Consider the following 25,849-nt stretch of genomic DNA (forward strand, 5'->3'; position numbering starts at 1 on the left):
CCACCTCCTACCTGCTTCCTACACAAAGCTACACACCTTCTACAAGCAGTGAAACGCACCGCTCTTCTCCTGGAACGCAAATATGGGATACTTCCGCTCATGTGACTATCATGTGACCCGATGACGCGCGTTCGCGTCATTTCCGGTTCAGGTCCTCTCGGCAGCGCGCACTTCAGCGTCCTACCGCTCACACCACACACACCTCCTCCCCTTCCTCCCACCATATATATAACCCCAGGGTGACACTCCATACACTGCATCACCTCTGACAAGCGGTGGATACCGCGTCTATACCTTACTCTGGACCTCTGTTTCCAGGTATGTGTCACCCTCCTTTAGCCCCCTGAGCCTGTAGTCTCTTGTAAAAGCCTCTCTCATTTTGTGATATCCCATTACAGCTTTCTCTACTGACGTTCCATTCCTGGCCTATACTCCTAAGTATATGTTCCAGTTCTTTGCTCAGGTATGCCCCTTCTCTGTACATCTACATTTTTACTTGTTTCCTATATAGTTCCTTTTTTAATGGGTTTATTTCTGCCTTACAGCAATCTTAGTGGATTCCTTTTTCCACCTTCATGACCCGTACCTTGGTATGTTACCTCTTTTTCTTTTTTTCACACATTCCCCATGGGACATCCTTCCTAACTCCTCCCTGTTCCCTTCCTCCCTTCGTGTCGCCCTATGAAGGTAGCCTTTTGACTTACAAGAATTGCACTTGTTTATGTTTTCCTCTGACGATGTCAACTGACGTTCGCAGAACACATGATCATTACTATATGTAACTGTGTGTTTGTTGTTTTCTTGTTTTTGTAGTACACTGATGAAGGTCCCGAGGGACCGAAACATTTGTTTATTTGATTGTACCTACTTCATTAAAAACTTTATATCCAATTTTCTAAATTCCTTGAGTGCCGGGTTTTTCTAATATTGCACTGAGGAGAGGCTTCCGTCTGGCCAATCTGACATGAAGGCCCAACTGGTGGAGGTCTGCAGTGATGGTTGACTTTGTGGAACTTTCTTCCATCTCCCTACTGCATCTCTGGAGGTCAGCCACAGTGATTTTGGGGTTCCTCTTTACCTCTCTCACCAAGGCTCTTCTCCCACGATTGCTCAGTTTGGCTGGATGGCCAGGAAGACTCCGGGTGGTCCCAAACTTCTTCCATTTAAGGATTATGGAGGCCACTGTGCTCTTAGGAACCTTGAGTACTTCAGAAATTATTTTGTAACCTTGGCCAGATCTGTGCCTTGCCACAATTCTGTCTCTGAGCTCCTTGGGCAGTTCCTTTGGAGCTCATGATTCTCATTTGGTCTGACATGCACTGTGAGCTGTGAGGTCTTATATAGACAGGTGTGTGCCTTTCCAAATCAAGTCCTATCAGTTTAATTAAACACAGCTGGACTCCAATGCAGGAGTAGAACCATCTCAAGGAGGATCACAAGGAAATGGACAGCATGTGACTTAAATATGAGTGTCTGAGCACAGGGTCTGAATACTTATGACCATGTGATATTTCAGGTTTTCTTTTTTAATAAATTTGCAAAAATGTCTACATTTCTGGTTTGTTTCAGTCAAGATGGGGTGCAGAGTGTACTTTAATGAGAAAAAAATAAACTTTTCAGAATTTACCGAATGGCTGCAATGAAATAGAGTGAAAAATTTAAAACGGTCTATACATACATACATACATACATAGGTGAGTCTCATCCAATTAGAATCAAATGGCAGCATACTACGATTTTTTTTTTCTCACACAGAATTGCTATGAAGAAAAAAAATTGTTTCTTTGCACTGCCTCATTGCATAACATTGGCAGTGTGCTAAAAAAAATGGATAGCACACATCTGAATTATATGCTTATTTGAATGAGCCCTAGGCGGCATCATTGGTTTATTATTTTGTACATTCCTATGGGCAAATATAAATTTTGAAAAACCTGTTTAAATGGGTTATCCCAAGTTTGGAAATTAACCCTTGTCTTCTGGATAGGGGATGATTTTCTGTTTGCTGTGGATCGAACCACTGGGACCCCCACAATCCTGAGCAACATATCTTTGAAGAGCACCATGTATATATGTCAACCATAAGCACTGCTGCGCCATTCACATGTGGTTCATCTAAGAACTCCTTTAAGAAGTGTTGAGGGGCATGACAGTAAAAGCAAAATTTACTGATGGGGGGTGGGGAGTGTTATAGTATGTGTGACAGGGCTGCTTTTTTGTCCCAGTCCAGCCCTGGCCGACATCCTTGGTCTGGGACTGAATCTTTGTGATTTTGACTTTGCATGCTACAATTAATTAAAATGAAACCACTGAGATGCAATTGAAGTGGAGACTTTCTGGTTTAATTTTAAGGGGTTAAACAAAAATATTCTGTGAACTGTTTAGGAGTTGCAACCATTTTTTCTACAAAGCCTCCTCATTTCAGGGATTCAAAAGTAATTGGACAAATGAACATTTGATTTATGGTAAAGTTAATTTTTAATAGTTTGTAGAGAATCCTTTGCAGGCAATGACTGCCTGTAGTCTGGAAGCCATGGATGTCACCAAACGTGGATTTCCTCCTTTGTGATGCTTTGCCAGGCCTTTACTGAAGCTGTCTTCAGTTGTTTGTTTATTTTAAGTAAAATAATACCTTTTACCTTGAGCCTCCACCATCCTAGTGTCATAAATGTATGGTTCCAGGGCCTGACTAGATAGGGGGATAACTTCCTGATCACTGGAGATCACCTAAGACCCCGATAACTTCCTGATTATTTGGGATCCCAAGTACCGGGGCTCTGAAGAGCCAAGTGTGAATGGAGTGAATGTACACATGATGGAGCTGTAGTCAATTAACACAGGCTATTCAGAGCCCCGCTTCTTGGAATCTGTGGGGGTGCCAATACTCCAAGTGATCAGGAAGTTAGAGACAAAGGTTTGTAAGAGAAGTCCATATTGCTCGCTTTTCAAGTCCTGTTGTATTATGCATGTCAACCCTTTTAGAGCATGGGCAGTGCAAACGGCATGTAATTTAATTAAAAGAATAAAATGCAGTGATTTTTTTTTTTCTGCTGGCTACTAAGGATGGCAGAAAAGACACCTGGGGGTGGGAAGAGTGTGAGCAGGAGCATGTGGCCAACTGAGGGTTCAAGAAGTGTGGTTCAGCAGGAATCTGCCCGGTGAGGCAAATGGCAAGTGCGGGCTCATACCTTGCTATGTACTTGCAGCACTGTAAATTAATGACTCTGTGGAAGGGGTTACTTCTAGATTGCTAGTTACTATTGTAATCCATGTAAATTTCCTATTTTCATATTACAGGACGGAGGCGGAAATCCTCCCCAAAACCCCTAGTGCTGAGTGAAGCCAAGAAGCAGCTTATGATATTTAGACTACCTCAAGTCTTGCGGCTGCACCTTAAGCGCTTTAGGTAAGATCAGCCTCATAGTAAATATCTTTGTTTTATTCAAATAGCAAGATGTACTCTGAAGAGAGGAACAGGAGCAACAAAGTGTCAAGTATCTCTTATTTGGACTGTGATTAGCCAACAGTAAACAAGTTCTCTATTGTGAGTACCATTGGTTCACTTAGCCCCATACGGAAAAATATTAAAAGTCCTGGCTAACCCCTTGTAAGATGTCTAAAAACTAACAGGCAGGTAGTTTATAACTACCTGCCTGTTCTGTTCGGCGACGATCTCTGCTAGCTTATAGCAGTAACGGACCGATCTGTCAGTGATTCTGCGACTTCAGCTAACATCATGTCAACAGAGTAGCAATCTTCTCTTCCTCTCTGTTCTGTTGAGAGGGCATCTTTGCCAATGTCATGCTGAATGACGGCTACCTCCCTGCTTACTCACTGCGGGGAGTCTGTTGTCAATCAGCAAAACTTCTGCAGTTGCGCCCCGTCAACATAGAAGAAAAGACTGCTTTGTTGACGAGGGGTGAAATGAAGGAGAAAAATCACTAGCAGAGATCGTCCCTGCGCAGAACAGCTTGGCAGCTATTTGCCTGTTATATTTGTGTACGGACCTAAGAACTATTAAGTCCCGGGCAACCCTTTTAGTTCACTTTCCTTGAGTTGGCCATACACCATAAGATGGCTATGAGCAGAACGCTATTCCTACATAAATTGTACCCAAGGCAGAGGAAATGGTTTTTATCTGACCATCTGTTCAGATAAAAAAAAAACACTGACTATTTCTCTACGCAGCCTCTCTAGCCTTTTAAAAATTCTCATTGGAATTTAGACAGACTTCCTACAGTACAGCAGATAAAGGGGGGGTGATGTGAAAAGGGAGGCAGTGGTCCCGACTCGAGGACTGTTTTTTTAATATATGCAGGTGTTTAGTCATTAGGAGCAGGTATTGGTGCCCAAAGAAGCAATTTAAAAAAAAGAATGTTTGTTAGTTTCAGCAGCTCTTTCTTTGCTCTCCAGCTTTATTGATTCTTCCATTTTATGAACTAAAATTGATATTTAATTGTATTCATATGTGTTTGTAAGTATAGTAATGGTATTAATTGTATTTCCTTGCATACAGGTGGTCTGGCCGAAATCACCGTGAGAAAATCGGAGTCCACGTGTTCTTTGATCAAGTGTTGAACATGGAACCGTATTGTAGAGGTTCATTGTCTCCCTCTGATCCTGGGACATATCTTTATGACCTCTCTGCAGTAGTAATGCATCATGGTAAAGGGTTTGGTTCTGGACACTATACTGCATACTGCTACAACACAGAGGGCGGTAAGTTCTTTTTTTTTAAATGGACAAATTGTATAGTTTTATATATATTTCTCTACTCATTAGTTTTATTTCCATTTCAGGTTTTTGGGTTCATTGCAATGATTCCAAACTGAACATGTGCTCTGTTGCGGAAGTGTGCAGGACACAAGCCTACATCCTCTTCTACACTCAGCGGAGTAACCCACAGAACAGTGTGAAAAGCAGCAACACACCAAGTGATCCAGGGATTCCTGGTCTTCTCTTATCACCTCCAGCTGCGCCCAGTCCCCAGGAGCCTGGCAGGCAAATAACTATACCCTGACACCACTAGCATCGGAGTGTTTCCTGACTTTCTATTTTTGTTTTTTAATTTTTGGGCAGTGGGGTGTTTTTAAATCTGTAGACTGATTCTTAGCTGTGTTCTTTCTTTTGTTTTTGTTTTTTTGTTTGTTTGTTTGTTTTTTTTTATTCATCTTGTCAGAGTATCAGCAGAAAACTGGAAATGTGACCAATCTACCCTAATAATGAGAACCCAGCTAGTAGGAGGGGAAATTTCCTCTATTTATCTGTGTAAGGAAAGTATTTTTCTTTAAAATATTAATTGACCAAGTTTAATACGGAAAATCTAACAATAAACATGTTTTTGCATTTCTTTTTTTCTTCATGAATAGAAGATGCAGAGAAATTGAGAATGTGGCCTCTTACAAATCTTTAGTGAAGAGGATGTTATGTTGGCTTTTAAATTGCATCTCATTCATTCAATGGAAAATCCCATTCAATGCTGTCATTATCTGCTGTGCATTTTTATTCTCCATGCTGGCGCTTATTTTTTTGTTTTTTCTGTTGAATTGGTTTTCTATTTTGTTAACAATACTACTAAAATGATTTTTTTTTTCATTATGTATAAAGGTTTGCGTAGTCAACACAAGAATTAGAGGACCTGTCACCAGGTCAGAAGTGGCCATTTTTTGTTCTGTTTGTAATCTGCCTTTTATTTTTAAATCTGATATGCGGTTCCAGAGATATGAACACTTTTCTTATTTAGTGCTGTTTACGATCTTTACAAGGGGGTGCTGCTCAGTGTAATTATGCAGAGCAGCCTAAAGACATGCCCCTTTTGTAAGGAGCATAAAAATTGGCACATACCCTTAAAGATATGGGCCTTGTTACGTGCACACGGTGCGGTTTTTGATACGGTTAATACTCGCGAATTTGGCCCCAAAAACGCATTGCAAACCTTATCCTGGCATTTTCTATGACATTTTGCAAGATCTGTGCACATGATCAGGAATTTTCCTTATAGAATTTCATGTGCATTAAAAGAAGCAGCATGTCCATGCTTTGTGCGTTTTTGCTTGCATTTTTCCTATACAATACATTGATGAAAAAGTATCAAACGCTGCGGATTTTCTGCAGCGTTTTTTCTGCCAAGAAGTGCAGAAACACTGCAGAAATTTCTACAAGCAAATCCTGATCGTGCGCACATACCGTAAGTCCACTATACGGTTCCAGACAAAATATTTTAAAAAAGTGCATACTTGGTTACAATAAGAGCAAAATCTTGCCACTTTTGACCTGGTGACAGGTCCTCTTTAAGGCCATTTTGTGGGTAGCTCCTTTTGAAAGTGTAAGACTTCTTGCGTTTTTTTTTTTTATTATATACACATGTTCTCTTAATTACAAGTAGATTGGTGGGAATCCAAGTCCTAAGACCTCCACCGATTGCTCAAAAACATCCTGAGAATCACATGGCTCAGAAGACAGGATCGCACAGTTCCTGCCTTTTAAAAGAATGAGGTACAGATGCAGTAGAAAACAAATTCTTTTTATTGCATCTGAACTTGAAGGGGTTGTCTGGCCTTAGGCTAAAAGTCTGCAGTTTCGCTTTGTGACTGCTGTGAGGATTTTCTGGGAGCGGGCAGTCATGTGACTGTATGTAAGAGATTTGCATACTTCAGCACATTCCGACTAGACTGTCCGGCCTCGCTCAATACACTTTAATCTGGCAAGGCCGTGTCCATCTAGTCGGCATCTGACCGCATATATGCAAATCACATACTAGTTGTCATGAACCCGCCTCTGGCATCACAGGATCCTCACAGTGTACAATGTGAAGATTCACAAGTTTGCAGTCACATGAAGTGACTTTACACTCTAGCCTAAGGCCTAACAGCCCCTTTAACCCCTTAAGGACTTGGCCAATTATGTCCTTAATGACCAAGCCAAATTTTACAATTCTGACCAGTCACTTTGAGGTAATAATAACTCTGGAATGCTTCAACGGATCCCACTGATTTTGAGTTTGTTTTTTCGTGACATATTGTACTTCATGATAGCGGTATAATTTATTTGATATGAGTTGCGTTTATTTGTGAAAAAAATGGAAATTTGGCAAACATTTTGAAAATTTTGCAATTTTCAAACTTTGAGTTCTTATGCCCTTAAATCAGAGAGATATGTCACACAAAATAGTTAATAAATAACATTTCCCACATGTCTACTTTACATCAGCACAATTTTTGAAACTAATTTTTTTTTCTGTTAGGAAGTTATAAGGGTTAAAAGTTGACCAGCGATTTCTCATTTTTCCAACAAAATTCACAAAACCATTTTTTTAGGGACCACATCACATTTGAAGTGACTTTGAGGGGCCTTTATGACAGAAAATACCCAAAATTGACACCATTCTAAAAACTGCACCCCTCAAGGTGCTCAAAACCACATTAAAGAAGTTCATTAACCCTTCACGTGCTTCACAGGAACTGAAGCAACGTGGAAGGAAAAAAATGAACCTTTAACTTTTTTCACAAAATGTTTACTTCAGACCCAATTTTTTAATTTTCACAAGGGTAATGAGAGAAAATGGACCACAACATTTGATTTCAGAGCTCAGAAAGGAAGGAGCACCGTTTGACGTTTTGAGCGCAAAATTGGCTGGAATCGAGAGCTGATGCCATGTTGCGTTTGTAGAGCCCCTGATGTGCCTAAACAGTGGAAACCCCCCACAAGTGACCCCATTTTGGAAATTAAACCCCTCAGGGAACTTATCTAGATTTGTGGTGAGCACATTGAACCGCCAGGTGCTTCACAGAAGTTTATAACATAGAGCCGTGAAATGAAGAAATCACTTTTTTTTTTCCACAAAAATGTACTTTTTAGCTCCAATTTTTTTATTTTCACAAGGGTAACTTGTGCACAACAAAATTTGTTGTGCAATTGCTCCCGTGTACGGACATACCCCATATATAGGGGAAAACAATTGGGCGCACGGCAGGGCTTGGAAAGGAAGGAGTGACGTTTGGAACGCAGACTTTGATGGAATGGTCTGCGGATGTCATGTCACGTTTGAAGAGCCTCTGATGTGCCTAAACAGTGGAAAACCGACAAGTTACCCCATTTTGGAAACTACACCCCTCAAGGATTTTATCCAGGGGTCTAGTGAACATTTTGAACCCACAGGTACTATACAAAATTTGATAACATTACGTCAACATTACAAATGCAGCACTTTGAGCGGCAAAACTGATTTTAGTGATTTGTGTGCGTTTTTTTAATGTTTTTTTTACATATTTTATTTCACTTTTTTTTTTTTTTTTTTTTTTTTTTTTTTTTACTATGTCCCACTGTGGGACATGTGTAATTTGTATAATTTTCACTTTGATTGCTGATCTCATACACTGCAGTACCTCTGTACTTCAGTACTCTTGTACTGCAGTGTATGAGACCTGTCAGTGAGTCACTGACTCTGCCTGTGACACCCAGCTTATTGCTGGATCTTACAGGCCACTGTACCCTAGGATCATCACCTGAATCTTAGGGTACCATTGTAACCATTGGGACCCGCGATTATCATCGCGGGAGTCCGATGGTTACTAAGGGGGTCTTGGGACTCCCTTGAAACCACTTAAATAGCGCTGTCATGATTGACAGCGGTGTTTAAGGGGTTAATCGTCCCCGATCGGCATCAAAACAAGCCATGGCCGATACTGCAGGGTGTCAGCTGTCATATACAGCTGACACTGGCGGGATCGCCACCGCCGGGCGGCGCTATACACTTACGCCTCAGTGCCGTGAAAAAGCGGCACTTAGGCAGAAGTACCTTAACTGCTGCTGTAAAAATGCGCTACAGCAGTCATTAAGGGGTTAATATTGTGGCCACATTGAGCTGCACAAATCTCAGGTCATTTTTGAGTGAGGGAAAGTTCGTGGGTAAGGGGGGAGCTACTGGCCCGGCTCACCACCAATCTACTTGCATTTAACAGAATAAACTATATAGAAAAATAGTAGCAAAAGTTTAGTTACTGTTTAAGGTGTACTTCTAAACGATAAATTATATTGTTCTACGCTTGCTGTAATCTTTTATGTTGCAATGCCAGTGATTTGCAATGGTCTTTTTTTGAATTTCAGCACCCATAGCTTCTGATTTCTAAGCGTATATTCACTTACAGCAGGTTGGATACTAAAATGTGTTCCATTTCACAATGGATTGATTTTGGCGTCCTGCTCATGGTTTTCTGCACACCCCCCCCCCCCCCCCCCCTTTATATAACCGAGACCGCAGTAGAAATTTCTACAACAAATTTGCAGCTTGTGAATATACTTTAAAGTATCAATTTAAAGAATTTCTATTTAATCTTGCACATATAAATCTAATTTACTATCAACATTATAGCAGTGTTGGTTGGGATTGGTGCAACTGCCAGGTGACTAGAACGAAGAGTCTTCGAAAGTTTCTTCTTCTTCTAGTCACCTGACCAGTGTAGGCTTCAGCAGTCATTGATTCCGTCTGGGGTGTACCTCCCAAGCAGCCTGCTCTGGATCCACAGGCTTGACATAAGCAGAGTATGATTTGGATTGTTTGAAAAAAAAAATGCATGCCTTGAGAAATATTTTTCCAACATCATACAAACCATTTACGATCCAGTAGCTGACACCCTGACGTGTCTAGCCAGTAGAGTCTCTGCTGCACAGCTCCTTGATTACAATAGAAGCAGTATAGTAAGGCTTGCTGCTGAATAAGATGCATAGGAGATGGAGCACAAGACGTCTGCTGGTGGAGCTCTATATTCGGTGACGGGTGTAGGGGAGGTCTGTGATGCTGGAGTGCAGAAAGGACAAGGACTTAGCTTATCAGTTGCATTGCAAAATAAAAGCTGAAATTGAAATATGATTCATCATTTATAAATAAGGCAAATATAACAAACTTTACTGAATTGGATAAGTGCACAGTAAAAATGATACGTAACTTTTGGAATTTAGTTTATCCAAACAAAATAGAAGCTCTAGTTATTCTGGAAAGTTCAATAGATCTGTTTACTCCACGTTATACTCTTTGTAATAATGACCAGTTGTAGGTTTTTTGTTTTGTGTAATACCAGCAAGAGAAAAAAAAACAAAACAAAGAGAAATGGCTCCTACAGTCCGGATCCGTTCCATATCTGGCCTGTAAGCTCTGAGCCTCTACGAGCACTAGCACTTCCCTGCTTGGTCTGAACAATGGACAATCCACAATGAATTAACTGCAGGTTTTCAATTCGTATTTTTGTTTGGGCTTAGATATTTTTATTGCTATAAAATATGTATTTTTCCAGTAGCGTCAAGAATTGTCCCTGGATTCCGCCTAGGTGAACAATGATCAATGATGCCGTGTTTTCCAGGGAGATTCACAGTTTTTTGGGGGTTTTTTTTACACCACAATGCCACATTTCTTTTTAAATACTTCTACTTCTGGCCTGATGTGACCTACAAACATTCAGTCCCCTCTTTAGGACAATGTATGTGGGAGTATCGGTTTTCTTCCTAAAGATAGTAGTCTTGAATCTTCCTTGTCGGTCACTGGTCTCTGTATAAATTTCTTTTAGTAATTTTGTATGTCGAAGAGATGTAGATGACCAGCCATCTCCAGTTTTCTTTCTTACACTTTATTGATGGTGGTTAATACCGTTTTAACATGGAAGTGTTTTTGTTTTTTCCTGTTGCTGCTCTCTTTACCTGACAAACTCAGGAGACTGTGCAAAACCAGGTCCCATACGTGCTGGCACAAATTGTATTCATTTTTATTTTGTACAATATTGACCCAACTCCTAAAGGTTAATAAATACTCAGTCTGATAAGATTGGTTAACATTTTGTACACTTTCTTTTATTTTATTGCATTTAATTCAAGTGTCTCATCTGTTTGAGTCCACTGATGTCTTTATCTTCAACTACTTGTAAAAAAAAAAAGTACAAAAGGGTTTGTGCTCCAGTAATCTTTAAAATGCCTTTTTTATAATGATTGCACAATAAAAATTGCCTGGCAGTAGGAGTACAATGTTTGGGACATGTATAGTTTTACTATTTTAGTGGCTTACAAAAATTTGTTAAAAAAAATAAAAATAAAAAAATTTGGTTTTGTCTCTCTATTTTCCAAGACCATAACTTTTTTTTTTTTTTTTTTTTTGCTGGACCTACAAGGGCTTGTTTTTGTTTGCCAAGCTGTAGTTGTTTAATGTGGTACCATTGTCTGTCTGATATGACATTTTGTTCTATTATTGCAATTTTTTATGGGAGGTGTAGCAACAAAAAAAATGGTAGTTTTTTTTCTATTTCTATATTTTTTTTTCTCTTGTTACAAAATGTAACATTAGTTAAACAACTTTAATATCTTCATAGACAACTTTTACGAATACCTTTAGTAACAAAGATGGGGTTTTTTATGGGTTTTCCGACGAACAAAAGTTGATTTTAATTAATTGATCTTGGAATAATAATAATTTCCACAATTGGATGTGTTTAAATTTAAATGTTCCTGTGCTGAGATAATCTTATAAATGTGCCCCTTCTATGTACTGTGTAATGGCTGTGTCTGACCGTACAGGGACATGGTCTGATCATACCACAGCTCCTGGGCAGGGGAGGAAGCAGAAGAGTACATTATAGCATGTGATCACAGGTGATTCTTTTTGGGAGGTAAAACATTTTCCGGCCTGTTTTTAAACAAAGTTTTACTTCAAAGAGAATCATCTGCGACCCCCTGTTGTAATGTCTGTATAGGTCGTGTGTGTCCCCGCCCCCCATCCCTGCCCAGGAGCTGTGGTATGATCAGACCATGTTCCTGTACGGTCATTACACAGTACACAGCAGGGGCACATTTATAACATTATCTCAGCACAGGAACATTTTATTTAAACACATCCAATTGTGGAACTTATTATTCCAAGATCTATTGATTTTATTGAACTTTTGTTCGAGGGAAAAACCCTTTAACAATAGAATGTAGAGATGCAATCTATTTTTCTCATAAACAGAAATTAGTATACATCAGATTAACGACAGTTAATATGATTTGACAACATAACCATAGGCTAAATTAATTTTATTAAGGCCTGTATAGAGCAGGTCGAGAATGTAAAAAGCACTTTGTCTCTCATTAGCATAGGGGATGGAAAGTCTGGGACGTCTATCCACGGTCCCCATATTGACTGGCACTTAGGCATGTCCTTTCTCTTCTGATAAAGAAAACTACTGCACTCCTGGTATTTGGCGGTGCTCAAGTAGGGTCCAAAGCCTTTATGAATATGTAGAAAAACTTGGAACTCGGGAGAGCTTTGCAAATCTTGAAAACTTTTTAATGGTGATACAGTAGTACAATGAGACAGATGTTTCGGTCTAGTAAGACCTTCATCAGTGTATGCGTTGCATAGAGCAAGTAAGAGGCACAAGGGAAGAATGCCATATCCAGCAATAAAGACATCAATTATATAGTCCGGGAAGAGTAACTGTCATGCAAAGTGGCCTTACGGTATTTTTAGGACTATAAGACGCACTTTTCTTCCTCCAAAATTTTGGAGGAAAGTGGGGAGGTGTCTTATCGTCTGATATACATAAATACTGTGGCTGTGGATGGTGGGGGAAGCAACAGCGGCTGAGTAATGGGGCACAGGAGGCAGCAGCCACCTGCTGCAGCCTATACTGTGCCAGTTACTAAAGAAAATTAACATTCACTGCTCCCCACGCCCATGGGCGTGGGGAGCAGTGATTATTCATTTTCCTTAATAGCCGGAACACTGTGTCTGCAGCATGGCTCCTGGTATGTATGGCACCCTTCATCCCTGTATGTATGGCCCCCCTCATCCCTCTTCCTGGTATGTATGGCACCCTTCATCCCTGTATCTATGCCCCCCCCCTCCCCCTCATCCTGGTATGCTTGGCACTCCCTGATCCCCGTCGTGCTGCACAGAAAAAAATAAACAATTATACTCACTTCCTCTCTCCTCCAGCGCGGTGTCCCGCTCTGTGCCGGACTAGTCACTGCTCCCCACGCCGGGACTGTGTGCGTGGGGAGCAGTGACCATTCATTCTCCCTAATAGCGCGCACACTGTAGCTGCAGTGCGGCTCCTGCTGCGCTCTGCGGTCAGTGTGCCCGCTATTAAAGGCCATGAATATTCACCACTACCATGGGTATGGTGAATATTCATGGACTTTAATAGTAGGCACGCTGACAGCCGAGCGCAGCAGGAACCGTGCTGCTGCTACCGTGTGCGCGTTATTAGGGAGAATGAATGGTCACTGCTGCCCACGCACACAGTCCCGGCGTGGGGAGCAGTGACTGCCGGCACAGAGCAGGGCACAGCGCTGGAGGAGAGAGGAGGTGAGTATAATTGTTTATTTTTTTTTCTGTGCAGGGGCTTATTTTTTGCGGGACGAGTTGTACTTTTGAACGACATCACTGGTTTTACCATATCGTGTACTGGAAAACGGGGAAAAAAATTCCAAGTGCGGTGAAATTGCAAAAAAATGCAGTTTTTTTTTGGGGGGGGGGGTTTACCACGTTCACTGAATGCTAAAACTGACCAGCCATTATTATTCTCCAGGTCATTACTAGTTCGTAGATACCAAACATGTACAGGTTCTTTTTTATTTAAGTGGTGAAAAAAAATCACCATTTTCCGAGACCCGTAACGCCTCCATTTTTCAGGAGCTAGGGCCGGATGATGGCTTATTTTTTGTGCACTTAGCTGAAGTTTTTATTGATACCATTTTAGGGTAGATCCGATGTTTTGATCGCCCGTTATTGCATTTTATTGCAATGTTGCTGCGACCAAAAAAAACTTAATTCTGTCGTTTAGAATTGTTTTTTTTGGTTCCCAATGTTTACCGATCAGATTAATTCTTTTTTTATATTGATAGATCGGGCGATTCTGAACGAAGCGATACCGTGTGTGTGTGTTGTATTTGATTTTGAATGGAGTGAAAGGGGGTGATTTAAACTTTTATATAGATATATAAATATATATTTTTTTTTTTATATTTTTAAAAACTTTTTTCTACACTTTCTGCTTGCTTCAATAGTCTCCATAGGAGACTAGAAGCAGCAGTTGTTTGATCTCCTCTGCTGCATACAGGCAATGAGCTGATCGCCTGTATACAGCAGAAATGCTCACTTGCTATGAGCGCCGACCACTGGACGGCGCTCATAGCAATCTAGACATGACTGCTGCAGACCCCGGGTTGTCATACTAACCCATCCGTGACCCGCGATCAAGTGACGGGGTCAACGATGGGTGGGGCTAACGACGCGCTTCTGGGAAGCGCGAGTTAAATGCCGTTGTCAGAGATTGATAGCGGCATTTAATTGGTTAACAGCCGCGGGTAGATTGCAATTCCACCCGCAGCTGTTGCAGATACATGTCAGCTGTATAAATTAGCTGACATGTGCCCGGTTCAGTGCGAGCTCAGCGCCAGAGCCCGTGCTGAACCGGGGGTACCGACGTGGTGCGTACTAATACGCACCACATCGTAACGGGTTAAAATTTTGCATTGATTGTCAAGCCAAGTCCAGCTCCTCAAAAATCAGAGGGTACTACAAATCCTCCCTTGTCTCATCTGACAGGTGAGGCACAGGGACCCATTCAAGTAACCACCCCCAGCTGTCGACTGTGGAGGAATACAAATTTGTGTAATTCACCTGGAGTAGCCTCCAAACATCCACAGTATCTGTAACTATATTGCTGTCTTCAGAAACTAAACATTAAATAAAGGATGAGCTTTCTGTGCTTTAAAAATAGTCAATATGGCTGTACTCTCCCCTCCAATTAAGTATCTGTTTGTTAACAACGGTGTTTGAGACGCTACAGTGAGGGAATTATCAGCAAAATGGTTTTGCGCAACCTACCCGTCTACCCTGTCCAGATTCAGCAAAGAATCTATATAGTCCACCTCTTTTTCCAAACCCTACACTGTATTGCCTGTGTTAGATGTTAGTTTTATACTTTCTTTTGCTTAGAAAGTCAGTGAAGACTTCCCACCCCCCTCTCCTTATAACCTGAATCTACATGGGGTTTAATCTCCAGATACCAGTATTGCTACACTCCTCATTTGCAAATTGGAGCTTTACCCACATAGGAGAATTGTCAGACATCGCCCCTTGGCAGGAATTCAATTAATTGGACATATGGCAAAACCCAAATACATTTTTCGACAGTGAATGATAAGAGCAAAAATGGCAGGAGCTCTTCTTTTGATCAGAATGTCTAAGATGCCAGATATCCACTAGGCCCACCTCAGACAACTCAAAGGCACATCGGGGCCACTGCGGCTCAGATATTGCCAGTGTGAAATTCATCCCGAAAGGAATGAAATTATTGAAATCTCTGACATTCTCAGACATTAGGATAAATGAGAAGATTCTCTTTAGAATTTATACTGTGTAATTGAGGAATATATACAAGCAAAAGATCTGTATTACAGATTCATATATAAAAAGTGCACGTGACATACATAGCTACCATTCACATCTACAGTTATGTGCAAAATAATAGTAGTCTAACATCACTAATGTGTTAACTGGTTTTGGCAGAAAAGATCATATAACATGAGAAAAAATTCATGACCAGGTGTAGGCAAATAATTGACAACCAACAGAATCAACAGTCATGACACGCACGCTGCTAATTGGGTATACTTGTCTCATTTAATGAAAGGGGGGTTTTATAATTAATAGTAGTGTGGAGTTCAATTAGTGAGGTAATTCATGCTATGAAGAAACCGGTGTCAATTATGGCCCAAATGTTGTAACTGCTGGTTTTAGCTCTTGCTCAGTGAGTAAAATGGGTCGTTCTACACATTGTACAGAAGGAAAAAGAACTTTAATCAAGGAGTTGATTGGAGAGGGGAAAACGTAAAGAAATGCGGAAAATAATTGGCTGCTCAGCTAAAAAGATTTCCAATGCTTTAAAATGGCAAATACAAGCTGAAATATGTAGTAGGAAAAGAAATACTAAAAACAGCTCACAGAAAAGGACAAAAATTCAAAAAAACAGCCTTACCAACACCAGGTCAGATTACCAAAGCACAAGCAGGATGCAGCAGACCCCCATGATAACACCAGGTAATCTGACCTGGTGTTGGTAAGGCTGTTTTTTTTCTGTGATGTTTTTTTAAAATAAATACCATCTGCATAGATCACAAGAATGGCAAACAAGCATCCAATGATCAGCTACAGGGAGATCAAAGAAGATCTTCAGTTACCTGTGTGTAACGATCAGAAGATGCTTACGTGAAGCCAAACTATTGGCAAGAAATCCTCGTAAAGTACCATTGCTGAAAAAAAGACATTTGTTGAAAAGGTTACAGTTTGCCAAAGAACATATTGACTAACCCAAAGAGAAGTGAATGTGGAAGCAGAGTAGCATCCTGAGAGGTATCCCAATCCTGGCCCTCCTCCTCTCAGATAACCATATTTTGCAGGTCGGGGTGGTGGATGGAGATACCATGTCAGTCTAGAGCGAATTGCTCGAGTTTAACTGCAGTATCCTCCACCACCTTGTCTCTAGCCAGAGTGCAGGAAGAACGCGCCATGTTTCATGAGCCTTTCAAGTCCTGCCCTCTCTGTGCATCATCCTGTCTTCACAGCGCACCGAAAACTTCTCTGCCCCAGCCAGGAAAGATAAGTAGAAGACTGCTCCCCAGATGGTGATGGTTTACAGGCCGGTACCCCATGATTTTACAGGTTAAATAAAGGAAGCTTACTGCCAAGATTACTTCTTACATAGTGGTCAGGTTATGTCATCTTGGATTTTCATTTTAATATTTTTTCAAACTATTTTGTTTTGAATTTAGACTTTATTTTTTAGTCTACATAGGGGAAATGATCCTGCAATTCCTTGTTCTATGTATTGTCATACTACAGTATTTCAATATATTTGACAAACACTATCTCAAAAGGCATTTTCTGATCATTAACAAGGTCTATAGGATCATTTACGTGATTAATTATATTATACATTTACATCATAACTTTAGCACTGTTTTCCTCCACCTCCATTTATTTTATCTTGCATGTTTTGTCATATATAGTTTTACACACGTGTTCAAAATTGTTGGTACTCCTCATTTAATGAAAGAAAACCCCACAATGGTCTCAGAAATAACTGAATCTGACAAAAGTATTAATAAATAAAAAATCTATGAAAATGAACAAATGAAAGTCAGACATTGCTTTTCAACCCCAAAAAAATTAAACTCATGAAATAGGCCTGGATAGAAATGATGGTACCCCTGATAATAATGTGACAAAAGGGACATGTTAAATCAAATTGTGTCCACTAATTAGCATCACAGGTGTCTACAATCTTGTAATCAGTCAGTGGGCCTATATATAGGGCTACAGATACTCACTGTGCTGTTTGGTGACATGGTGTGTACCACACTCAACATGCACCAGAGGAAGCATGGAAAGAGTTGTCTCAGGAGATTAGAAAGAAAATTATAGACAAGCATGTTAAAGGTAAAGGTTATAAGACCATCTCCAAGCAGCTTGATGTTCCTGTGACTACAGTTGCACATATTCAGAAATTTAAGATCCTCGGCACTGTAGCCAACCTCCCTGGATGTGGCCGTAGGAGGAAAATTGATGACAAATCAAAGAGATGGATAATACGAATGGTAACAAAAGAGCCCAGGAAAACTTCTAAAGAGATTAAAGGTGAATTTCAAGCTCAAGGAACATCAGTGTCAGATCGCACCATCCATCGTTGTTTGATCCAAAGTGGACTTCATGGGAGACAACCAAGGAGAACACCATTGTTGAAAAAAAATCAAAAAAGCCAGACTGTAAATTGCTATATTACATTTTGACAAGCCACAAAGTTTCTGGGAGAATGTCCTATGGACAGACGAGACAAAAATGGAAGTTTTTGGCTAGGCACATCAGCTCTATGTTCACAGATGGAAAACTGAAGCATATCAAGAAAAGAACACTGTTCCCACTGTGAAACATGGAGGGGGCTCTGTAATGTTCTGGGGCTGCTTTTCTGCATCTGGCATAGGGTGTCGTGAATCTGTGCAGGGTACAAATAAATCACAAGACTATCAAGGGATTCTAGAGAGAAATGTGCTGCCCAGTGTCAGAAAGCTTGATCTCAGTCGCAGGTCATGGGTCTTGCAATAAGATAATGACCCAAAACACCCAGCTAAAAATACCCAAGAATGGCTAAGAGGAAAACATTGGACTATTCTGCAGTGGTCTTCTATGAGCCCTGACCTAAATCCTATTGCGCATCTTTGGAAAGAGCTGAAACATGCAGTCTGGAAAAGGCAACCTTCAAACATGAGACAGCGGGAGCAGTTTGCTCATGAGGAGTGGGCCAAAATACCTGTCGAGAGGTGTAGAAGTCTCATTGACCGTTACAGGAATCGTTTGATTGCAGTGATTGCCTCAAAAGGTTGTTCAACAAAATATTAAGTTAAGGGTGCCATCATTTCTGTCCAGGCCTATTTCATGAGTTTAATTTTGTTTTTAAATTCTGTGGAAGCAGGGTTGAAAAGCAATGTCTGACTTTCATTTGTTCATTTTCATAGATTTTTAATTTATTATTACTTTTGTCAGATTCAAGTTATTTCTGTGACCATTGTGGGTTTTTCTTTCATTAAACGAGGGATACCAACAATTTTGACCAGATGTGTAATTCATGTGTCTTGTCCACTTTGTTTTCAATGATGAATATTTTAATATTTCATTGTCGGTCTTGTGCTGGATTTGTGTAGTTCCGGCCGACTCATTTACTAGTCCATAATTTGTGCTATTACTCTCTTTTGTACGTGTTAATATAACAAATTATTACTAACAGTCTGTCTATAGACCCATCATGTTATCTTCCACTAATGACTAATACTACGTCCATCACTAGAAATCCATGCCTGGACATACATAAAATAACACCACATAAATGATCACCAATGGGACGTCCTCATGCAGGTCACATCCTACCTGAGCTGAATAGTGACAATTACATGTGGACAGTGATGTGGACTTATAGAATTTCTATATGGTAACATTGCTTTAACAGGACACAGAGACAGAGAGTTTACCATAAGGAACTCTTGCAAATATATATTATGCCAAAATAATGCTCACGCAAAGGATCCACTGCTGATCAGCTTGATGGGATCTTAGTCGCTCTCACATGGCTTTCTCCCTGGAGTCAGTGACCCAATCAAGGCCTAAAAGGAATAAGAAATGACATTTAGACATAGAAGGTGCAGGAAAATAAAAGCTCCAGATGCAGGAACTATATTATGTCATCGCTGATTACACGGCAGCAGATGTGGGGGACGTGATACAATCCAGACCCTCCACTGACACTATTATATTATAGGGGATATCCTCCATACACAGAAATCATTGTACTACAGGGATATCACACATAGGAGGCAGGTATAAAACTGCCATCATCACACACAATAGGTCTAATCTACATTAACAATAGGGATATCCCATTGTCTTATTGGGAATAATATGGGATGTAATTCATACCCTGTCATTGACATTCAGATGTCTCCCTCTGATACTTACACTGGCAGATTCGTGGATGATCTCTGGTGTCTCACACACTTTACCATCAGTATTTGTCGGCACAGTTATATCTAAAGTAATGAAGAGACAGCAAGTATTAGACTATATCAGCACTTAATATATTACACATCACTATAAAGAAAATAAATGACGACGTCTGTAATGGTATAATACAAGTTAAATAGATATTCTGTACATACTGTATAAATCTGGCACATCTATAGATACATATCCTGTACATACTGTATATATCTATGGCACATCTATAGATAGATAGATATTCTGTACTATGAGGCTATGTGCCCATGATGCAGAAATGCTCAGGATTTTTTCCTGAGCGTTTCTGCATCTCCCTGATAATGCCCCATCTCATGCTGCACATAACACATCTGCATCTCTGGCTGCTATGGGCATAAAAGGGGACAAACTTATGGTGTGGCACCCATGCTCCCCTGCCCTCAACCCCATTGAGAACCTCTGGAGCATCATCAAAGGAGTGTCTATGATGGCGGGAGGCAGTTCACATCTAAGCAACAGCTCTGGGAGGGTATTCTGTCCTCATGCAAAACAATTGAAGCAGAAACCATCCAAAACCTGACAAATTCAATGGACGAGAGAGTTCAGAAGCTTCTTTCATACAAGGGGTCCTATGTGCAAATGTAACATCACCTAGAATAAAGTTTTGAGTTGAAAACGGTTTGATTTCAGTTTGTAATAACCTGCTAATGCTTATAATTTCAAAAATGACATTTTTTTTGTTCTTTATTAAAATGGAAAGGTTGAAAACTCTGCTGTGCATAATAATCTGGAGCATGCATTTTGAGTGCAGTTTGAGTTTTTTATTTTTTTAAAAATATACTGTTATCATAGGCAGTTTGTACAAAAACCTTTCAATTGTACTCTAATAGTTATTTGACTGGAAAATTACAATGACTGCAATTCATATAGGTAATTTGGGAAAATCTGAGAAAATATTATTTGCAAAATAATTTGGAACACAGTGTATATAAATCCATGCAACCGGCATGGAATTATATAGTGTGACCGAGAGAGTGGTTAAAATAAAAAAATAAATGTATACTTACCCTCCGATGGCCCCTGGTGTCCCGCTCACTCCGTTCTCCCTTGCCGGCAACAGTGAATTGAAAGACCTGCCGACATCAGAGTCACATGACTCTGACGTCAGTGCAGGTCCTTCAATTCACGGCAAAGTGCTGGGAAGCAAGTAGGACCGGTGCGTGGGCCGACAGAAGGTAAGTATACATTTATTTTTTATTTTATTCTTTTTTTACAGATTTTTTAATGGTACCTGGGTGTGGAGGAGACTCTCCTCTCCTCTACACCCGGGTACCATCCGCACATTAGAACACTTGGATAACGCATCTACATATACTGTGATGCGTAATCCATGCAGTCTAATGCAAGTCAATGTCGGCGAAGACGCAGCACTTCCGCAAAATAATTGGTAGTGCTGCGTTTTTTTCCGCTATGATAATCCGCAGCAGAAATTTCCGCAGCATGTGCACAGCACATGCGGATTATCATTAGGTCACATTGCTGCCCTTCTACCATGCATTTTTAATGCTTTTTTAATGCGTTTCCGCTGCTGCAAAAACGCTGCGGAAACGCATCGTGGGCACACAGCCTAAATGTGTGATTGGTCAAGATCTGATCGAATGCACAAAAATTATATGAATGAGGACCCTATGAGAGGGACTGCTAACATGGCTTCTTATTTTTTCTAGACAGCTTACCAAAAATGACAAACAATATTGTGTATGGACACATTGGAAAACCATAATAAACCTTTGATTAGAAGTGCTATATGTCTACTGCCTATCAGGGTTGCCAACTTGACTTCTTATTATTTCTGGACAGCTAATCAAAAAGACAGACAATATTTTGTATGGACATATTGGTAAACCATAAGAAATCATTATGATTATGTGATACATGACTACAGCCCATAATTCTGATATTAAGACATCATCCTCTCCTCCCCTTCTGGGTGTTAGTAAAAAGATAAGAAAGAATGAATTTTAGGATCACAGTGCGGAGCCATTTTGTTGGTGACTGCCAATGATACTGACAAGTACAGTGTCACCGATGACGGCCATCATCGCTGATTCTCATAGAATCATAGAATCATAGAATGGTAGAGTTGGAGGGGACCTCCTGGGTCATCTGGTCCAACCCCCTGCTCAAAGCAGGATTCACTAAATCATCTCAGACAGATGTCTGTCCAGCCTCTGTTTGAAGACATCCATTGAAGGGGAACTCACCACCTCTCGTGGCAGCCTGTTCCACTCATTAATCACCCTAACTGTCAAAAATTTTTTTCTAATATCTAATCTGTGTCTCCTCCCATTTAGTTTCATCCCATTGCTTCTAGTCTTTCCTTGTGCAAATGAGAATAAAGATGATCCTTCTACAATGTGACAGCCCTTGACATATTTGTAGACAGCTATTAAGTCTCCTCTCAGTCTTCTTTTTTGCAAGCTAAACATTCCCAAATCCTGCAACCGTTCCTCATAGGACATGGTTTGCAGACCGGTCACCATTCTGGTCGCTCTTCTCTGAACTTGCTCCAGTTTGTCTATGTCTTTTTTAAAATGTGGCGCCCAAAACTGTACACAGTATTCCAGATGAGGTCTGACCAAAGAGGAGTAAAGACCGATAATGACTTCACGTGATCTAGACTGTATGCTTCTGTTAATACATCCCAGAATTGTATTTGCCTTTTTTGCTGCTGCATCACACTGTTGACTCATGTTCAGTCTATGATCTATTAGTATACCTAAGTCTTTTTCACATGTACTGTTGCTTAGCTCTATTCCTCCCATTCTGTATATGCTTTTTTCATTTTTATTGCCCAGATGTAGTACTTTGCATTTTTCCCTGTTAAAAACCATTCTGTTGGTTGCTGCCCACTGCTCCAGTTTATTTAGGTCTTTTTGAATCCTCTCTCTCTCTTCTCTAGTGTTAGCTATCCCTCCTAGCTTTGTGTCATCAGCAAATTTAATCAGTTTACCCTCAATTCCTTCATCTAAATCATTGATAAAGATGTTGAACAATACAGGTCCCAGGACGGAGCCCTGTGGTACCCCACTTGAGACATTCATCCAGCTGGATGTGAAGCCATTTACAACCACCCTTTGAGTCCGATCACTAAGCCAGTTATGAATCCACCTAACAGTTGCCTGGTCCATTGCATACTTGGTCATTTTTTCAATAAGGATGGTGTGAGATACTTTGTCAAATGCTTTGCTGAAGTCAAGATATACTATGTCTACAGCATTTCCCTGATCCACCCAGTCAGTGATTCTGTCATAGAAGGAAATTAAGTTAGTCTGACATGACTTGTTAGTTATAAACCCATGCTGACTCTGGTTAATCACTTCATTCTTATCCAGGTACTTACATACATGTTGTTTAATAATTTGTTCAAAGATCTTTCCTGGTATAGAAGTCAGACTCACCGGCCTATAGTTCCCTGGGTCCACCTTCTTCCCCTTTTTGAAGATAGGAACAACATTTGCTCTTCTCCAGTCTTCTGGGACTTCTCCTGTTCTCCAAGAATTTTCAAAGATTATGGAGAGTGGTTCTAAAATTTCTTCTATGATCTCCTTCAGTACTCTGATGGTTGGTGCTGCATTATAAACTAGGGTTAGATTCGTGGAGTGTATCACACACTGGGATTATTCACAGCACATAATACGCTAAACTTATACACAGGGCTCCGTATAATGTATCGCATGATGGGATTAGATACACCGGTCTGGGGTGTATTGCACATGATGATGGGATTAGATACACCAGTCTGGGGAGTATTGCACATGATGTGATTAGATACATTGGTCTGGGGAGTATCGCAAATGATAATGGGATTAGATGCACCGGTCTGGGGAGTATCGCACAGGATAATGGAATTAGATACCCCGGTATGAGGCGTATTGCACATGATGGGATTAGATACACCAGTCTGGGCAGTATCGCACATAATGATGGAATTGGATAATCTGGTCTGGGGAGTATCGCCCATGATGATGGGATTAGATACACCGGTCTGGGGAGTATTGCACATGATGATGGGATTAGATACATCGGTCTGGGGAGTATCGCATATGATGGGATTAGATACACCAGTCTGGGGGCATATTGCACATGATGGTGGGATTAGATACACTTGTCTGGGGCATATCGCACATGATGTGATTAGATACACTGGTCTGGGGAGTATTGCACATAATGGGATTAGATAAACTGGTCTGGTATGTATCGCACATGATGATGGGATTAGATACACAGGTCTGGAGAGTATCACGCATGATAATGGAATTAGATATACTGGTCTGGGGAGTATCGCACATGATGGGATTAGATACACCGGTCTGGGGAGTATCGCACATGATGATGGGATTAGATGCACCGGTCTTGGGCGTATCGCAAATTATGATGGGAATAGATACACCGGTCTGGGGCATATCGCACATGATGGAATTAGATATACCGATCTGGGGAATATTGCACATGATGATGAGATTACATACACTGGTCTGAGAAGTATCGCATATGATTGTGGGATTAGACACACAGGTCTGGAGAGTATTTCACATGATAATGGAATTAGATACACTGGTCAGAGGAGTATCGCACATGATAATGGAATTAGATACACTGGTCAGAGGAGTATCACACATGATGGGATTAGATACACCAATCTAGGGAGTATTGCACATGATGATGGGATTAGATACACCGGTCTGGGGAGTATCGCACATGATCATGGGATTAGATACACTGGTCTGGGGAGTATCGCACATGATCATGGGATTAGATACACTGGTCTGGGGAATATCACACATGATGTCATTAGATACACCAGTGTGTGGAGTATCGCACATGATGTGATTAGACACACCGGTCTGGAGCATATCACACATGATGGGATTAGATACACTGGTCTGGGGAGTATCACCCCTGATGGGATTACATACACCGGTCTGGGGAGTATCACACATGATGAGATTAGATACACCGGTCTGGGGAGTATTGCACATGATGATGGGATTAGATACTCTGGTCTGGGGAGTATCACACATGATAGGATTAGATACCCCGGTCTGGGGAGTATCACACATGATGATAAAATTAGATACACTGGTCTGGGGAGTATTGCACTTGATGATGGGATTTGATACACTGGTCTGGGGAATAGCGCATATGATGATAAAATTAGATACACTGGTCTGGGGAGTATTGCACATGATGATGGAATTAGATACACAGATCTAGGGAGTATCGCACATGATGATGGGATTAGATACACCGGTCTGGGGCATATCGCACATGTGATTAGATACACTGGTCTAGGGAGTATCGCACATGATGATGGGATTAGATGCACCAAGCTGGGGTGTACTTCACATGATGTGATTAAATACACTGGTCTGGGTCGTATCGCACATTATAAGATTAGATACACCAATCTGGGGCATATCGCACATGATGATTGGTTTAGATACACCGGTCTGGGTAGTATCACACATGATGCGATTAGATACACCTTTCTTGGGAGTATCGCACATGATGATGGCATTAGATACACTGGTCTGGGGAATATGACACAGGATGATGGGATTGGATACACTGGTCTGGGGAGTATCACACATGATGATGGGATTGGATACACCGGTCTGGAGAATATCACACATGATGATGGGATTAGATACACCGGTCTGGCGAGTATCACATATGATAATGGGATTAGATACACTGGTCTGGGGAGTATCGCACATGATGAGATTTGATACATCAATCTGGGGAGTATCACACATGATGATATGATTAGATACACTGGTCTGGGGAGTATTCCACATGATGGGATTAGATACATCGGTCTGATGAGTATCGCACATGATGATGGGATTAGATGGTCTGGGTATATAGCACATGATGATGGGATTAGATACACCGGTCTGGGGAGTATCGCACATTTTGTTGGTGATTGCCAGTAGTATTGATAAGTACAGGACTGACGGCAGCTCTGATTTTGTTAGTTGGTGCTGTTGGTTACTGAAAGAGGACCCAAACACTCGAGATATTAATGTCCACTAATTTCTATCACTTACTGACTGTGGTGAACAACTATATTAAAATGTAACTTTTATTAGGATATTAAAAAATATTTAATCATCCACCATTCTTGTGTGCAGTCTGTCCTCTATAATCCTTATACAAAGAGCCAGATACACCATTGCTCCTATAGAAGTGGATGGAGCAAGGTCACACATTACACCACTGCTCCCATAGAAG

The 25,849-nt window shown here is 40.7% G+C and overlaps 1 protein-coding gene across 8 annotated transcripts in view; it reads left to right on the forward strand.

Moving 5' to 3' along the window:
• The window catches only part of USP49 (ubiquitin specific peptidase 49), a 63,509-nt gene extending 58,159 nt beyond the window's left edge, over positions 1 to 5,350 (forward strand). For all 8 annotated transcript variants that reach the window (XM_073666738.1, XM_073666729.1, XM_073666736.1 and 5 more), the window contains 3 exons: positions 3,298 to 3,406; positions 4,517 to 4,719; positions 4,800 to 5,350. In XM_073666738.1, the coding sequence (XP_073522839.1) occupies positions 3,298 to 3,406; positions 4,517 to 4,719; positions 4,800 to 5,020 (533 nt within the window). In that variant the 3' untranslated portion in view covers positions 5,021 to 5,350. The remainder of the gene's footprint in view (positions 1 to 3,297; positions 3,407 to 4,516; positions 4,720 to 4,799) is intronic.
• Positions 5,351 to 25,849: the final 20,499 nt, after the last annotated feature.

The sequence above is a fragment of the Phyllobates terribilis genome, unplaced genomic scaffold (assembly GCF_046119375.1).
Source record: "Phyllobates terribilis strain yellow unplaced genomic scaffold, ASM4611937v1 Scaffold_2__4_contigs__length_985480577, whole genome shotgun sequence".
Classification (NCBI taxonomy): Eukaryota; Metazoa; Chordata; class Amphibia; order Anura; family Dendrobatidae; genus Phyllobates; species Phyllobates terribilis.